The sequence below is a fragment of the Coregonus clupeaformis genome, chromosome 28 (assembly GCF_020615455.1).
Source record: "Coregonus clupeaformis isolate EN_2021a chromosome 28, ASM2061545v1, whole genome shotgun sequence".
In the NCBI taxonomy this organism is placed as follows: Eukaryota; Metazoa; Chordata; class Actinopteri; order Salmoniformes; family Salmonidae; genus Coregonus; species Coregonus clupeaformis.
In genome coordinates, this window is record NC_059219.1 from 14,620,519 (window position 1) to 14,639,139 (window position 18,621).

General features: G+C 43.1%; 2 protein-coding genes across 2 annotated transcripts; both read right to left on the bottom strand.

Moving 5' to 3' along the window:
• Positions 1–917: 917 nt before the first annotated feature.
• Positions 918–2,314, bottom strand: LOC123482074 (carcinoembryonic antigen-related cell adhesion molecule 8-like). Its single transcript, XM_045208327.1, has 3 exons — positions 2,272–2,314; positions 1,241–1,522; positions 918–994 (listed from the first exon to the last, which is right to left on the bottom strand). Exons 1-3 carry the CDS (start codon positions 2,312–2,314, stop codon positions 918–920), a joined length of 402 nt encoding a protein of 133 aa, XP_045064262.1.
• Positions 2,315–15,082: 12,768 nt separating this feature from the next.
• On the bottom strand, positions 15,083–16,709 carry LOC121543816 (carcinoembryonic antigen-related cell adhesion molecule 1-like). The gene is made up of 3 exons (XM_045208328.1): positions 16,696–16,709; positions 16,124–16,386; positions 15,083–15,824 (listed from the first exon to the last, which is right to left on the bottom strand). The coding sequence occupies exons 1-3, from the start codon at positions 16,707–16,709 to the stop codon at positions 15,475–15,477; spliced, it is 627 nt and encodes a 208-aa protein (XP_045064263.1). The 3' UTR covers positions 15,083–15,474.
• Between the last annotated feature and the right edge of the window lie 1,912 nt (positions 16,710–18,621).

Sequence of the window (18,621 nt, forward strand, 5' to 3'; positions counted from 1 at the left end):
TGAATTGGTTTTATCAGACAAAGATTACCAGCTCGTGTAATACTCACAGTTCACCACAAGCTTGTATGCCATGCTCTTCAGGTTGCTGACAGCATTAAAGGCCTCACAGAGATATTCTCCTCTGTCAGAAAACTGGATTGGGTTGATAACCATTGTCTTGTTGTCCGTAGAGAAGATCGTTCTGTTGTTTAGGGAGATTAGCTGGCTGTTCATCAGCCAGTGAATGTAGTCTACAGGTCCAGTCACCTCACACCGCAGAGTGAACGACTGATCCAGTATTGGTGGCTTCCCATCACTGTTCAACGCAACTGCTGATATCGGCTCTAGGGTAAAAAGAAGAGGAAGAGTCATTTGTCACGCTGTACTTCACTCGATCGGTGGTAAAAACACCATTATAAACTGTGTGGTTATCAACGTAATTAGAGCAGAAAAAAACAATGTTTTGTCAGACGTTGTATAGGTTCTGATATACCATGGCTGTCAGCCAATCAGCATTCAGTGCTCGACCCACCCAGTTTATAATTAAGCAATAAGGCCCGAGGGGGTGTATCCAGGCACTCCGCGTAGCGTTGTGCATAAGAGGTGTTGTATATTGGCCATATACCTCACCTCTTCGGGCATTCTTGCTTAATTATATAACATTCTATTCATAACCATCAATAATCAAATATTCACTACCAACTATATGACATTTCGTAACAATGAATGTTGCCTCACCCACGATCTTTATCATTGTGGTCAGGGTGGCGAATCGGAGTGTGACATTGTTGTGGGCTAAGCAGGCGTAACTTCCTGTCTGGTTCTCCCTGGTGCTCTGCAGACTGAGCTGTGGGCTTTGCTCGTTGAGGAACGCCCCATTAAACATCCACTTGTAGGACACAGCGGGTTTGGACTGAGCGGAGCAGGACAGAATGATGTCAGAGCCCGTATTGACAGGCTGTATGTCCTATGGTCATCTCAGGAAGTACCATCATGGTGAGGTTACTTGGGCCATCTATGGGAGGAACCAATAACAATGATGTGTTGGGTAAACATTACCTAGAATATGTTTCCGTCCTGCTCTACGAAACACAGTGTACTAATGATCCATGCAAATAATGACCTGGATCATGTGGACACAGAGGAATGGTTAGGGATGAAAATAGGCATATTGCATCATTGCATGGAATGCTAGCTCTCAATGACAATGTACAATCCATGTCTGTTGTGCGTGATTCGTACTGCATGCTCTGATACTCACATCTAACATTGAGGCCAATGGGTTGGCTGGTGCCATTGCTGATTCCGTTGATGACCTCACATCTGAAAGGCCCTTCATCGTATCGTGTCACACTGACTATGGTGAGAGTGCTGTTCCCACCACCAAGCCGAACTCTGTCACTGGCTGTTACCTCTGAGCTGCCATTCAGCCAGCGGTAAGAGAGGGAAGTGCCAGAGGAGACGGAGCAGGTGAAAATGGCAGTATCGTTCAATTCCACTAGATCAATGGCGTTGGCCCTTAGAGTCACGTTTGAAATGAGCTCTGTGGGTGAGAGAGTAGATGGCAGTCAAGATAAGATGGATATGTCTCAAGAAAGTGTTTTGTGTGTTACTGAATTACAACCATATAGTTGATGTTTTGATTCACACTGTAAAACTTTTGGAAATCAATCTAAATATGCTATTTTATTTTATTTACTTATCATAGAGACCAAGTTACAGGATTGAGCGCTGTAGAGCCCTTAGTCTCTTTGCACACACATAAAAGGTATTGTGTACGTCTTATCTGAAATTGAAAAGAACAGTTTGCTCGTACTCTGTATTTTCAAAGGTATTATGAAGGCCAACTTCATTATATGTTCAGAAAACACTGACACATTTAAGTGTTAGCTTTCCATGTCAGGAAAATGACCTTGCCTTTTATTATTGTGACAGAGATGAATTAATCATTGATAGAGAATGTATGTGCATCACTGGAGGCTGCTGAGGGGAGAATTACTCATAATAATGGCTGGAATGGAGTAAATGGAATGGTATCACAAACATCTTTTCATATTTGATACCATTCCATTCACTCCATTACACTCAATTCCAGCCATTATTAAGAGCTGTCTTCCCCTCAGCAGCCTCCACCGATGTGCATACATGTTTGCATGTGAACCTGCGTGCAAGAAAATATGTGAATAGGCAAGTAAATGTGCAGGTGAGTATGTGTGCGAGCAAGTGTGTGCCAGTGAATGAGAGTCTACCATCATAGAAAGATAAACAGAAAGGCAGTGGTCAGTTCCTTACCCTGGACAGACAAAGTCACCACAGCGTTCAGGTCAGGCTCCATTCCCTGGACAGTATATCGTCCTGAGTCGTTGAGTTGGAGAGAGCTTATGGACAGCTCTGAGGAGGAGTGGTTGAATGAGATTCTGCCTTGATACATTTTACTCACACTACTGCCACCAGGATAGACAATTATGATGATTGTAGTTTCATATGACCAGGTCCCTATGGTGATGGGGCTTTGGGGAACTAGGTTCAGTGTGACATTACTTCCCACAGCTAAGGGGTTCATAGAGGGAACCACAGCCTGGCCAGAGACATCTAGAAGAGGATGGATTGATGAGTTTAGTTCATGTTTTGAGATATTATTAATCAGTACAAAAGTCTTTACATTTCTTATTATTAATCAGTACAAAAGACTTTAAAGTTCTTTAAAATATTTTAATTGAGATTAATCAAATCTTCAGACTATGGCACTTTAACAGAAATACAAGCTTTTCATTCAAAATGAGTGCCTTCAAGTTGAACGCACAATTTACAAAATGATCTACTATCTATGTCTAGTGTCTACTCTAGACATTGGTTGTCAATGTCAGATAAATAGAAATCTCCTTCTTGCTGACTTGATACTGTTTGACTGAAGTGCATCAACCAAACAGAGACATTTGACAACCTGCTACTTATTTAACAAAGCGTTTGTGCCATATAGCACAAATAGGCATCAATATATTTCCAGAATGAGCTTATTGTCCACTTTACCTGTAGTGAAATTGTGCAGCACCAGGAAGAGAACACACACCAGAGGATACTCCATAGTTCTGCCACTTATCAAACACCACGGATCAGAAATGAACGGGACACTTTCCTATAAACCAAATGACTGTCCAGCCTTCTTGGTAAATCCAAACATGTCGATACTGCACAGTCACGGTCTCCTCTCAATCAGCAAATACTTATTCAGGATCATGTAATGGTGCTGGAGTCAGATGATGCAAATGTGCCTACCCACCCCTACCTGCCGCCAGAACACACTCACACACACCTACCCAACTACCCACGCCCTGTTTTGCCCACATACATTTTTCCCACTATGTTTCTTGTTGACACACAGGGGTGTTTTCATGTTGATTATGGTTTACTGTAAATCTGAACAACTCTGACTGTCCTATACGGGTCCTGGGAGGAGGCTGGATGGTACATGGCCAATGATGCCGGGGACAGGTCCTCTGACACTGTCGAAACTCATGATCTGTTCACAGTGGCTAAGGCAATGTGGGCTCATAAGACACTGTTCACATTGAACCTGTCAAGAAAACACTTACAGTTCCGTGAAAAAGTATTTGCCCCCTTTCTGATTTTCTATAGTTTTGCATAGTTTTGATACTGAATGTTATCAGATCTTCAACCAAAACCCAATATTAGATAAAGGTAACCTGAGTTTACAAAATAAATAAATATATATACTTATTTTATTTATTTAATAAAAAAAGTTATGATACACCCAATTCCCCTGTGTGAAAAAGTAATGCACTCAATAACTGCTTGTACCACCTTTAGCTGCAATGACTCCAACCAAAAGCTTCCTGTAGTTGATGATCAGTCTCACACGTCGTCGTGGAGGAATTTTGGCCCACTCTTCCATGCAGAACTGCTTTAACTCAGATACTTTTGGGGGTTTTCAAGCATGAATTGCTCGTTTCAAGTCCTGCCACAGCATCACAATTTGAAATAGGTCTGTACTTTGACAAGGCCATTCCAAAACATCAAATTGTGTTTTGCATCATCTTGCTGCATTACCCAGCTGCGCATCAGCTTCAGTTCACAGCCGGATGGCCTGATATTCTCCTGTAGAATTCTCTGATACTGAGCAGAATTCATTGTTTCTTCTATTAAGGCAAGTCGTCCAGATCCTGAGGCACCAAAGCATCCCCAAACCATCACACTACAACTACCATGCTTGACCGTTGGTATGAGGTTCTTACTGTGGATTGCAGTGTTTGGTTTTCGCCAGGCATAATGGGACCCATCTCGTTTAAAAAGTTATCCTTTTGAATCATCTGTCCATAGAACATTCTTCCAAAAGTCTTGATGATCATCCAGGTGCATCCAGATGCTTTTTGGAAAACCTGAGTCAACGTTTTGTACGACATGGGTCCCATTATGCCTGGCGAAAACCAAACACTGCATTACACAGTAAGACCCTCCTACCAACGGTCAAGCAGCTTTTTTGTTACATTATATATACAGTGCCTTCGGAAAGTATTCAGACCCCTTGACCTTTTCCAGATTTTGTTACATTACAGCCTTATTCTAAAATTGATTGAATAAATGTTTTCCCTCATTAATCTACACACAATACCCCATAATGACAAAGCGAAAACAGGTTTTTAGAAAATTTGGCAAATTCATTAAAAATTTAAAACAGAAATACCTTATTTACATAAGTATTCAGACCCTTTGCTATGAGACTCGAAATCGAGCTCAGGTGCATCCTGTTTCCATTGATCATCCTTGAGATGTTTCTACAACTTGATTGGAGTCCACCTGTGGTAAATTAAAATGATTGGACATGATTTGGAAAGGCACACATCTGTCTATATAAGGTCCCACAGTTGACATTGCATATCTGAGCAAAAACCAAGCCACGAGGTCGAAGGAATTGTCCGTAGAGCTCCGAGACAGGATTGTGTCGAGGCACAGATCTGGGATAGGGTACCAAAAATGTTCTGCATCATTGAAGGTCCCCAAGAACACAGTGGTGTCCATCATTCTTAAATGGAAGAAGTTTGGAACCGCCAAGCTGGCCGCCCGGCCAAACTGAGCAATCGGGGGAGAAGGTCCTTGGTCAGGGAGGTGACCAAAAACCCAATGGTCACTCTGACAGAGCTCGAGAGCTCCTCTGTGGAGATGGGAGATCCTTCCAGAACGACAACCATCTCTGCAGCACTCCACCAATCAGGCCTTTATGGTAGAGTGGCCAGATGCAAGCCACTCCTCAGTAAAAGGCATATGACAGCCCGCTTGGAGTTTGCCAAAAGGCACCTAAAGGACTCAGACCATGAGAAACAAGATTCTCTGGTCTGATGAAACCAAGATTGAACTCTTTGGCCTGAATGCCAAGCATCACATCTGGAGGAAACCTGGCACCATCCCTGGTGGTGGCAGCATCATACTGTGGGGATGTTTTTCAGCGGCACGGACTGGGAGACTAGTCAGGATCGAGGGAAAGATGAACAGAGCAAAGTACAGAGAGATCCTTGCTGAAAACCTGCTCCAGAGTGCTCAGGATCTCAGACTGGGATAAAGGTTCACCTTCCAACAGGACTATGACCCTAAGCACACAGCCAAATGCAATGCAGGAGTGGCTTCGGGACAAGTCTCCGAATGTCCTTGAGTGGCCCAGCCAAAGCCCGGACTTGATCCCGATCGAACATCACTGGAGATATCTGAAAATAGCTGTGAAGCGACCATACCCATCCAACCTGACAGAGCTTGATAGGATCTGCAGAGAAGAATGGGAGAAATTGTTAATGATATTATGAATAGGACGAATTATGTCACATACACAGCTATCAAAGATACACTGCTCAAAAAAATTAAGGGAACACTTAAACAACACATCCTAGATCTGAATGAATGAAATAATATTTACATAGTTGAATGTGCTGACAACAAAATCACACAAAAATTATCAATGGAAATCAAATTTATCAACCCATGGAGGTCTGGATTTGGAGTCACCCTCTAAATTAAAGTGGAAAACCACACTACAGGCTGATCCACGTCTCCTGATGTACTGGACTATCTCATGAAGCTGGCCAAGAGTGTGCAAAGCTGTCATCAAGGGGGGCAGGTCCTTCGTAGAAAACCAGACCCTGTCACCGGGGTGAAAGACTTGGGCCACACTTCGGTGACAATCGGCCTGCGCCTCTTCTGGAGGAGGACGCGCTGTAGACGGGTGTGCGCAGTGTTCCATACCTCCTCGGCGTGCCGGAACCAATCGTCCACCGCAGGAGCCTCGATCTGACTCCGGTGCCAGCGCCGGCTGATAGCCTAGAACACTGAAAGGGTGTGAGGTTAGTGGAGGAGTTACGGAGGGAGTTTTGTGCGTATTCTGCCCAAGGCAGAAACGCAGACCAAGGCAGAAACGCAGCCCACTCCCCCGGCCGGTCCTGACAGTAACTACGAAGGTTACTGTTGATGGCGGCATTGATGTTCCGCGGGGGGAAGGTGCGTCGTGCCCAGGTGCGTCGTGCCCACCTCCATGGGCTCAGTCTCGCTGGAGGTTCCTGGGAGAGACCCGAACCCCTGGGATGGGCGACGACGGGCACGCTGGAGATTATCCAGGTGGATGGCCATGGCGATGAGCTGGTCCAGCGTTTGGTCCTCATCGTGACAGGCCAGCTCGGTCTGGACGTCCGCCTGTAGCCCGCTGTGGAAAACCGTCAATAGGGCCTAGTTGCTCCAGCCAGTGGACGCAGCCACCGTCCGGAAATCTAGAGCATACTCCGACGCTGTCCTGGACCCCTGGCGTAGATGGAGGAGATGCTCACCTCCCTCTCGGTCCTCTGTTGGGTGGTCAAAGATGGCACAGAAGAGTTGGGTGAAGCGCTCATAGTACTGCACTTCTGGACCGTCCCTCTCCCAGACGGTGTGCGCCCACTCCAGAGCCTGTCAGCACTGAGATCACCAAGGCCACCTTGTCCCTCTCGGAGGCCGTCCCGGCATGATGGGCAAGGTGGAGGTCACACTGCAGGAGAAACCCCCTACAGTGAGCTGGGGTGCCGTCAAACCGCTCCGGGTGGGGAAGGTGGACATTGCTGATCGGAACGGGTGATGTAGATGGTGGTGGGGTGACTGGAACGACCGTGGGGAGCTGGGAAGGTGGTGGTGTAGCCTGCAGTTGGCTTACGGCCCGGAGCACCTCGTCCATGGCAGTCCCGAGGCGCTCCAGGTACGAGTCGTGGTGGTGGAGCTTCGCTCCTACAGCGGAGAGGTTGGGATGTCCTGTTGCTTGCTGTTTTGTTAGGTCGGTCATTCTGTCACAGGTGTAGAGAGGAGTAGGCAGGAGGCAGTCGCAGGTTTAGAACTACTGAATTTTATTTAAGTACCATAGATCAAAGCGGGACGAAACCCAAACGCTGTTGTGCTCAAAATATATATCTCCATAAACAAAAAGGCAAAGGGCGAACCCAAAGTGCAAAATACAAAGTACTCAGGAAATAATAGGAGAGATACCTCTCAGAAAAACAAGTAACCTTTACAATGGCTGACAAAGTCACAGTCAACTTAGTGTATGTAAACTTCTGACCCATGCACAAAGTAGATGTCCTAACCGACTTGCCAAAACTATAGTTTGTTAACAAGAAATTTGTGGAGCTGTTGAAAAACAAGTTTTAATGACTCCAACCTAACTGTATGTAAACTTCCAACTTCAACTGTATACAGTGATAGAGTGGGGATTGGAACCAGGTGTGTGTAATAATGACAAGACAAGTTCGGGGTTGATGAGTGAAGGGCGTTTGCCAGCAGTAGGTTAGGCAGCAGCTAGAAGGCCGGCTACGCCGAACGCCAGAGCTGGACAGGAGGTGGGGTAAAACGAAGGCTGGTGTGACAAGAAGGATGAAAAAGGTTTTAGATAGAACCCTTTGTCTTACAAAGAGCCCTCGTCTTCCGAAAAGGGTTCTTCAGATGAAAACGGTTCTTGGCAGAACCCTATCCCTTCGCAAAGCACCCTTTTGGAACTTTTTTGTCTAAGAGTGTATATGCCATCTACATCAAAGTGTTTTGCTGTCCCTTTATTACTGTATGTTTGCTCATGGACTGCTTCGCACTCAGTAATATTGACGGGGATTTAATGGAGACATGAATCCGTCTGTCTCTCTGTTTACCCTTTATTATACAAACCCACTAACCACAGGTCCTGCCTCCACATACATTACTCTAGTCCCTGTTTACTGTATCTACACGGTCCAGCTGTAAAAAACTCTTCTAAGGTCAGACATAAATACAGTAACCATCCTGGTCAGGAGAGATGAACAGGGTTGTGATACAAGGAAGTTGGAAATTAGCCAAATGATAAAATGTATTTAAAAAACCTGCCATCTATCCCTTGATAGAGAGTAATTTCAATACTAATCTCTGGGTTTCCATATTGGCTTGGGGTTTTGATGTAAATGTACGTTAATACAACACAGGTGTCAGACACAACAGATATGTTGTATTGTATCTGGGACTAGAACCCACAATCCACCTGAGAGAGAGTAACACACCTCGACACACAAGGTCACCTTTACACACAAAGTGTGACAAACTGTGACGCATTGACTATTGCACCACAGCAGAAGAAGGACTCACAGTGTAAACTTTGATCATGCCCTTTATTCATGATACAGTGAGCTCCACAAGTATTGGGACAGTGACACATTTGTTGTTGTTTTGGCTCTGTACTACAGCACTTTTAAATTATACAATGACTATGAGGGTAAAGTGCAGATGACTATGTACAAAAGTGCTGTAATTCCTAAACGATTTACCCTATATGGAAAAGTGCTGGAGTACAGAGCCAAAACAACAAAAAATGTGTCACTGTCCCAATACTTTTGGAGCTCACTGTATATCTCACTATCTAACCAAACGCAGACTATATTTAGGAGTAGTAGTATCGGGTGTCTGGGTGTGACTACTGGGCATGAGGGCCAAGAACAAAATAATTACCACATAGAATTACTGTAATTCTGTGGATAATCTTTAGAGCTAAAGGTATAGTTTTAAGATATTTAATAGTTGCTCACACACACAGACAGAGAGAGAGAGAGAGAGAGAGAGAGAGAGAGAGAGAGAGAGAGAGAGAGAGAGAGAGAGAGAGAGAGAGAGAGAGAGAGAGAGAGAGAGAGAGAGAGAGAGAGAGAGAGAGAGAGAGAGAGAGAGAGAGAGAGAGAGAGAGAGAGAGAGAGAGAGAGAGAGAGAGAGAGAGAGAGAGAGAGAGAGAGAGAGAGAGATTGTTACAGGGAAAGAAAGAGAGGGAAAACACATAACAGAAACCAGAGGGAACACCATGCTGGAAAAGGGACCAAGACAACCTGTTTCCATTACGCCCATTGTTTTAGTAGAGTTTGTTGGTGTCAGCCTCTCTTTTGGCCATACTTGTCTGTAGTCATGATGACTTGCAGAATCCTATCTAAATATGTTATAGCCATTTCAGTATGATTGACTTTTAGTTCAATTCACACAGCTTGATGTAATTTGTTGAAGGTTACTAGTTGTTTGTGAGCCTTATATTTCTTATAATAGTAGGAGAAAGTCAATGTTATGGTTGATCAAAGACAAAATGCCAAAACAGACATTGTCAACAGTGTAGTCAGCATTTCCATGGATGCTAGTGATGCGTAGGTTGACTCATAAACCGCAGTCCCTGCGTTTATATCCGTGGGGCTTACAGGTTTAGGGCCATTAAATATTGTGTGGCTGAAGGGACGGTGGGTGGCGGGCGGTTTGAATAAAGAGAAAACAATACCTTAAAAAATCCATAAATGTCTAATTATTGTGCAATTTATATCTATAGGCTACATTGAGGTTTTTCTTTAATTAATGCATAAACCCAAACTTTAGGGCTTAACTGTACTTGAGCCAATGTCACGGATTCTGCCGAGACTGCCCTTCCTTCTGGCTCGGGCAGGCTTCGGCGTTCGTCGTCATCGGAGTACTAGCTGCTGCCGCTCTATGTTATATGTTTCTATGTTCATTTGATTGTTGTCTGTTGTTGCACACCTGTTCCCTATTATGTTAGTTTGTTTTCCCCATTTAACCTGTTCACGTCCACTGTGTGGTGTGCGTGTTTATTTGCTTGTACGAGTGTCATTTTGTGAGCGGGTTTGCTCCTCCCTTGTTGTTGGAGGTTTTTGCTTGTATTTCTTTACTACTCAGTAAAGTGGTTCTTCATCTCATTCTGTGTCCTGCGCTTGACTCTGGCCTACCGCATTCCACTGACATTCGTGACAGCCAAATAGCCTACACACCAATCATCAAATAATGCTTTTTGGAACAGGCAGAGAAATTTTACATCAATCCACTGAGGCAAAAGGGACATTGTTGAAGTTTAATTCAATAAGACAAAAGCTGCAAAAGGAGAGTTGAAAAAGAGAAGGGAGGGCCAGAAAAGTAATGTTTGGGAAAGATTTGGTGAAGTGGTAAAAGAGGATGATAGCATGATTGTGAAGCGCTATACAAATTCCACATCACAAAACAGAACTTCAAATAGGTCTTACACTGATCATTGATGCCTCACGGGGTGAGATCTTGCATGGAGCCCCAGACCGAGGGTGATTGACCGTCATCTTGAACTTCTTCCATTTTCTAATAATTGCGCCAACAGTTGTTGCCTTCTCACCAAGCCGCTTGCCTATTGTCTTGTAGCCCATCCCAGCCTTGTGCAGGTCTACAATTTTATCCCTGATGTCCTTACACAGCTCTCTGGTCTTGGCCATTGTGGAGAGGTTGGAGTCTGTTTGATTGAGTGTGTGGACAGGTGTCTTTTATACAGGTAACGAGTTCAAACAGGTGCAGTTAATACAGGTAATGAGTGGAGAACAGGAGGGCTTCTTAAAGAAAAACTAACAGGTCTGTGAGAGCCGGAATTCTTACTGGTTGGTAGGTGATCAAATACTTATGTCATGCAATAAAATGCAAATTAATTACTTAAAAATCATACAATGTGATTTTCTGGATTTTTGTTTTAGATTCCATCTCTCACAGTTGAAGCGTACCTATGATAAAAATTACAGACCTCTACATGCTTTGTAAGTAGGAAAACCTGCAAAATTGGCAGTGTATTAAATACTTGTTCTCCCCACTGTACGTGGCCGAAGACAGCGTCAGGGTCACTGAGTTGCCCCCACAGCCCGGGATCTCAGAGGGAAGCACCTTCACAGTGCTGGAGCTCAGCACACCTGGAGAAGAATGGAAAGATTGGTATTTAGCATCCAGTGGTCCCCAATCCTGGTCCTGGAACACAACAGGGTGTACCCACTTTAGTTCCTCTGCCAGCTAATCAATTGCTGATCAAGACATACATGTACAGTTGAAGTCGGAAGTTTACATACACTTAGGTCATTAATAATCGTTTTTCAACCACTCCACAAATGTCTTGTTAACAAAGTATAGTTTTGGCAAGTCGGTTAGGACATCTACTTTGTGCATGACACAAGTAATTATTCCAACAATTGTTTACAGACAGATTATTTAACTTATAATTCACTGTATCACAATTCCAGTGGGTCAGAAGTTGACTGTGCCTTTAAACAGCTGGGAAAATTCCAGAAAATGGCTTTAGAAGCTTCTGATAGGTTAAATGACATCATTTGAGTCAATTGGAGGTGTACCTGTGGATGTATTTCAAGGCCTACCTTCAAACTCCTTGGGAGCAATTTCCAAATGCCTGAAGGTACCACATTCATCTGTACAAACAATAGTACGTAAGTATAAACACCATGGGACGACGCAGCCGTCATACCGCTCAGGAAGGAGACGCGTTCTGTCTCCTAGAGATGAACGTACTTTGGTGCGAAAAGTGCAAATCAATCCCAGAACAACAGCAAAGGACCTTGTGAAGATGCTGGAGGAAACAGGTACAAAAGTATCTATATCCACAGTAAAACGAGTCCTATATCGACATAATCTGAAAGGCCGCTCAGCAAGGAAGAAGCCACTGCTCCAAAACCGCCATAAAAAAGCCAGACTACGGTTTGCAACTGCACATGGGGACAAAGATTGTACTTTTTTGGAGAAACGTCCTCTGGTCTGATGAAACAAAAATAGAACTGTTTGGCCATAATGACCATCGTTATGTTTGGTCTTCCAAATGGACAATGACCCCAAGCATACTTCCAAAGTTGTGGCAAAATGGCTTAAGGACAACAAAGTCAAGGTATTGGAGTGGCCATCACAAAGCCCTGACCTCAATCCTATAGAACATTTGTGGGCAGAACTGAAAAAGCGTGTGCAAGCAAGGAGGCCTACAAACCTGACTCAGTTACACCAGCTCTGTCAGGAGGAATGGGCCAACATTCACCCAACTTATTGTGGGAAGCTTGTGGAAGGCTACCCGAAACGTTTGACCAAAGTTAAACAATTTAAAGGCAATGCTCCCAAATATTAATTGAGTGTATGCAAACCTCTGACCCACTGGAAATGTGATGAAAGAAATAAAAGCTGAAAGAAATCATTCTCTCTACTATTATTCTGACATTTCACATTCTTAAAATAAAGCGGTGATCCTAACTGACCTAAGACAGAGAATATTTACTAGGATCAAATGTCAGGAATTGTGAAAAACTGAGTTTAAATGTATTTAGCTAAGGTGTATGTAAACTTCCGACTTCAACTGTACATATATGGTCAAGGGTTTGAAGTGTGTGATGAGTGGAACTTATTTTAGCAGCAACTCTGCCATCTCAAATTAAGCATACTTTATGACATGTTTTCAGACAGCACAAAACAGAAAGGAGTAGTAGTGATTGTTGGTATTGTTCTGTTAAAACATAACGCAAGGATTTAACAATAACCTATTCCTGTATCCGTACTACGCCACTTTTATATGTAAGGTGAGGTCCTCAGGACTAAGCTAAAGGTTATTTTCTTCGAGGAGTGGAGCATGGGAATCAGACAACAATATCAGGATGCAACTATTTATTTTTATTTTCAGCGTCACAAGAAAGGCACAATCTCCATAGGACGTAATCATTCCCATACATATTCACATCCAGGAGCTCCATACAGCTGTCCTACAAGACTTTAACACAGAAATGTCTGATTTCTCACAACCAAATACCACTAAATTTATACGTTTTATTCACATAGTCAAACAGAGTGCCCAGTGAGAAGGAGAGCAGGTCTGGGTGGAATATGGGCACCAATGCCTAAAAGCACTACATTCACAATTATTCCTATTTCTCATATTTACTTTTTTTCAAACCACCATCACCGCTCTCGTCCTCTCAGTAAAAGGATACCCTGATTGAAACAAACAGGAAGGCTTCTATACAAAAGGCCACTCAAATGCACCTGGCACAGGTATACCAACAGGGGTGTGTTCAACATAGGTTGACGGTTCTACACCGTTAGAAACACATACCTTTCCTTTATACATTGAAAAAAAATATAAACGCAACATGAAAAGTGTTGTCCCATGTTTCATTAGCTGAAATAAAAGATCTCCGAAATTTTCCATAGGCATAAAAAGTTTATTTCGCTCAACATTTTGGCACAAATTTGTTTACATCCCTGTTAGTGAGCATTTTAGCCTTTGTCAAGATAATCCATCCACCTGACAGGTGTGGCATATCTAGAAGCTAATTAAACAGCATGATCATTACACAGGTGCACCTTGTGCTGGGGACAATAAAAGGCCACTCTAAAATGTGCAGTTTTGTCACACAACCCAATGCCACAGATGTCTCAAGTTTTGAGGAGCATGCAATTGTCATGATGACTGCAGGAATGTCTACCAGAGCTTTTGCCAGATAATTCAATGTTAATTTCTCTACCATAAGCCACCTCTAACGTCGTTTTAGAGAATTTGGCAGTACGTCCGACTGGCCTCACAACCGCAGACCACGTGTAACCCACGTCAGCCCAGGACCTCCACATCCGGCTTCTTCACCTGCTGTTGAGGAGTATTTATTTCTGTAATAAAGCCCTTTTGTGGGGAAAACTCATTCTGATTGGTTGGGCCTGGCTCCCCATTGAGTGGGCCTGGCTCCGAAGTGGGTGGGCCTATGCACTGTGTACCCTTATGGAGCATTTTGAGTTATTCAACAACAACAACAAAAACAGTTTTTATATAAGCAATTAAGAAATGTATGTTCAAGTCATATTACCACAAGAATGTTTGACATATTTCTGTTATTCCACCAGGTCTTAAGATAATTACAGTAATGAGGGGTGTTGAAATACATGTTATATGATTCTTCTTAGTGATACTAATCTGGATAAATAAAGCTTGAATAAAGAAAAAATACAATAAAAAACTGTTTTCAGATAAATCATTCCTTTGGCAGCATGATAGTGGAACGAGAGATATATTCTGTATCGGGATGCAATTACAGCAGAAATGTTCCTTCTTAGGATGACAGGTTCAGATATCTGTGGAAAATATTTGTAAGAGATTGGGAAAGAATGGTCATGAGCTAGTTTCCCTAAGCTTTACTCCTGTAAATACCATGATGATGATGAGTGATGATGTGTTTGAATAACATCATAGTGGTGAAATATATTTCTACGCCTTTTTCATTCTTCTCTGTTAATATTTGACTAGATAGATATTAGACTACATGAATATGGTGCAATGTATTTTCTCTTTCTAAATACACTGAGTGTACAAAACAATAGGAACACCTTCCTAATATTGAATTGCACCAGCTTTTGCCCTCAGAACTGTCTTAATTCATTGGGGCATGGACTACAAGGTGTCGAAAGCATTCCACAGGGATGCTAGCCCATGTTGACTCCAATGATTCCCACAGGTGTGTCAAGTTAGCTGGATTCCCTTTGGGTGGTGGACCATTCTTGATACACATGGGAAACTGTTGAGCGTGAAAAACCCAGCAGCATTGCAGTTCTTGACACTCAAACTGGTGGCCTGGCACCTACTACCATACCCCATTCAAAGACACTTAAGTATTTTGTCTTGCCCATTCACACTCTGAATGGCACACTCACAATCCATGTCTCAATTGTCTCAAGGCTTAAAAACCCTTCTTTAACCTGTCTCCTCCCCTTCATCTACACTGATTGAAGTGGATTTAACAAGTGACATCAATAAGGGATCATAGCTTTTACCTGGATTCACCTGGTCAGTCTATGTCATGGAAAGAGCAGGTTCCTAATGTTTTGTATACTCAGTGTATTTCAAGCCAGTGGGAACACACACCCTCCTGATATCATAGCCATTATACTTTTTTTTCACAGGATGCACACTGTGGTCTGACATTGCACAAGAGTGACCATGTTCGGTTACATCAATATCTAGGATATTATTTCACCATATTATAAAACTCTTTTTTTTTTCAGTCAATTACATAATATATTCACATTGCCCTGGCCCATGGCACTAAGTCAATTAAATGAATGTTTGAATAAATATATTTTATGGGTTCATTTAACTGAATGCATTATTTGGCCTGTGTGTTATTTTCCAGTCAGTGAGATATGCTTGCCCATTGGAGCTCAGAAGAGGACCCCAGCCAATGAGGAGAGGAGGAGGAGGAGCCAGACACTGACCCCCAGCTGTACTGACACTGACCCACTGCTGATGGTGATCTGTCTAGTGACGTTGCTGTTGCTCATGGTTCTGTTGTTGAAGGCCAGGCAGGAGTATAGGCCACTCTGGCTCTCCACAGCACTGTATAGCTTCAGATCTGGACTTGTCCCATTCAGATGCTTCCCATTGAAAGCCCATTGAAACTCAGCCTGAGGGTTGGACTGGGCCGAGCAGGACATGGTCAGAGTAGACCCAATCAGGAAAGAGGTAGTGGTGTTCAGCCTGTTGACTGTGAAGGACACACCGTCTGGACCATCTGTGTAGGGAGATATGCATTACTGTCATGACTCAACAGATAATGTCTATGGAAATGTAGTAGATAGATAGCCAAGGAGGCCTGGTGGTAGAGATGAAGGGATATTCAGGGAGTCGATGTGTTATAGAGCAAAATCAATTGATCATGATAAATCATACACCATTGGCCATATGATTGTAGCTATGTTATTGTGTCACTCCCAAATCACTGTAAAGAGTCAGTCAAAGCTTGACATGTGGACTGCAGCCAAAAGATGTGAATTCATCAAGTACAGTTAGTGTGCATACTCTCATACTCACAGCTGATATTGAGATGTAGAGGCTCAGTGGTTCCATTACTGACGGCGTTGAAAGCATTACAGCTAAACTGCCCATCGTTGTATCGAGTCACATTGACTATGGTGAGAGTGCTGTTCCCATCACCAAGCTGAATTCCATCACTGGCTGTGACTTCAGAGTTGCCATTCAGCCAGCGGTAAGAGAGGGAGGAGCCAGAGGAAGAACAAAACAGACTGACAGAGCTTTTCAATTCCACTAAATTGCCTGTGTTGTTGGCCACCAGTCTCAAAGCAGAAACAGGTTCTGTGGGTGAGAGAGAGAGAGAGAGAGAGAGAGAGAGAGAGAGAGAGAGAGAGAGAGAGAGAGAGAGAGAGAGAGAGAGAGAGAGAGAGAGAGAGAGAGAGAGAGAGAGAGAGAGAGAGAGAGAGAGAGAGAGAGAGAGATTGTTACAGGGAAAGAAAGAGAGGGAAAACACATAACAGAAACCAGAGGGAACACCAGGCTGGGCTGGAAAAGGAACCAAGACAACCTGTTTCCATTACGCCCATTGTTTTAGTGGAGTTTGTTGGTGTCAGCCCATCTTTTGGCAATACTTGTCTGTAGTCATGATGACTTGCAGAATCCTATCTAAATATGTTATAGCCATTTCAGTATGATTGACTTTTAGTTCAATTCACACAGCTTGATGTAATTTGATGAAGGTTACTAGTTGTTTGTGAGCCTTATATTTCTTATAATAGTATGAGAAAGTCAATGTTATGGTTGATCAAAGACCAACAGCCAAGTCATCAGTCACCTGGCCCAGACAAAATGCCAACACAGACATTGTCAACAGTGTAGTCAGCATTACCATGCACACTAGTGATGCGTGGGGTGACTCATAAACCGCAGTCCCTGCGTTTATATCCGTGGGGCGGACGGGTTTAGGGTCATTAAATATTGTGTGGCTGAAGGGACGCTGGGTGGCGGGCGGTTTTAATAAAGAGAAAACGATACCTTAAAAAAAAAAAAAAAGTCTAATTATTGTGCAATTTATATCTATAGGCTACATTGAGGTTTTTCTTTAAATAATGCATTAACCTAAACTTTAGGGCTTAACTGTACTTGAGCCAAATAGCCTACACACCAATCATCAAATAATGATTTTGGGAACAGGCAGAGAATGTTAACATCAATCCACTAAGGCAAAAGGGACATTGTCAGAGTTTAATTCAATAAGACAAAAGCTGCGAAAGGAGAGTTGAAAAAGAGAAGGGAGGGCCAGAAAAGTAATGTTTGGGAAAGATTTGGTGAAGTGGTAAAAGAGGATGATAGCATGATTGTGAAGTGCTATACAAATTCCACATCACAAAACAGAACTTCAAATAGGTCTATGGCATGTCAAGGGAACTGTAGCCTACGGTTTAGATGTGTTAAATGGAAACTGAAATCTGGACACTGACTGTACGTACAGTATGTCTATAACCTTTCACATAGCCTTAATATTAACTCCTGCAGAATTAAGCATTTCTTGCAGTAAAATGATATTGAGATGCTGTCAGCATGATAAAAGCTGATAGTATTTCAACCACATAAAATATGCATTGAAGCCGAACTGAAGTCTTATCAGAAACACATTGTGTCATTTTCACAGCTTTCAATTTCCTTACAACCGGTCAAACTGATGTCATTTGGACATTTTGCACAGTAAATCTTTCCCGTTTTCTTTTGCATTATTGCATTTTCTACCCAGTCCCTAAACGTCTTTGCTCCGCGAAAATAGATGACAGACAAAAGTTTACCCATGAACAAAAATATAAACACAACATGTAAAGTGTGGTCCGATGAGCTGAAATAAAAGATCCCAGCAATTTCCATACGCACAAAAAGCTTATTTCTCTAAAATGTTGAGCACAAATCTGTTTACATCCTTGCTAGTGAGCATTTCTCCTTTGCCAAGATAATCCATCTATCTGACAGGTGTGGCATATCAAGAAGCTGATTAAACAGCATGATCATTACAGAGGTGCACCTTTTGCTGGGGACAATAAAAGGATACTCTAAAATGTGCAGTTTTGTCACACAACACAATGCCACAGATGTCTCAAGTTTTGAGGGAGCGTGCAATTGGCATGCTGACTGCAGGAATGTCCACCAGAGCTGTTGCCAGAAAATTGAATGTACATTTCTCTACCATGAGCCGCATCCAACGTCGTTTTAGAGAATTTGGCAGTAGGTCCAACCTGCCTCACAACCGCAGACCACGTGTAACCACGTCAGCCCAGGACCTCCACATCCGGCTTCTTCACCTGCGGGATCGTCTGAGACCAGCCACCCAGACAGCTTATGAAACTGAAGAGTATTTATTTCTGTAATAAAGCCCTTTGTGGGTAAAAACTCATTCTGACTGGCTAGGCCTGGCCCCCAAGTGGGTGGGCCTATGCCCTCCCAGGCCTACCCATGGCTGCGCCCCTGCCAATTCATGTGAAATCCATAGATTAGGTTTTAATGAATTTATTTCAATTGACTGATCTCCTTAT

Excerpts from the sequence above, each read along its gene's own strand:
- LOC121543816 (XM_045208328.1), bottom strand. Across the intron at positions 15,825-16,123 it reads TCTACATCTCAATATCAGCT|ATGGTCCAGACGGTGTGTCC; the intron begins GTGAGTATGAGA and ends CTCCCTACACAG.
- LOC123482074 (XM_045208327.1), bottom strand. The coding sequence starts at position 2,314 with ATGGAGCCTGACCTGAACGCTGTGGTGACTTTGTCTGTCCAGG. Across the intron at positions 1,523-2,271 it reads GGTGACTTTGTCTGTCCAGG|AGCTCATTTCAAACGTGACT; the intron begins GTAAGGAACTGA and ends TCTCACCCACAG. Across the intron at positions 995-1,240 it reads CATTGGCCTCAATGTTAGAT|ATGGCCCAAGTAACCTCACC; the intron begins GTGAGTATCAGA and ends TTCCTCCCATAG.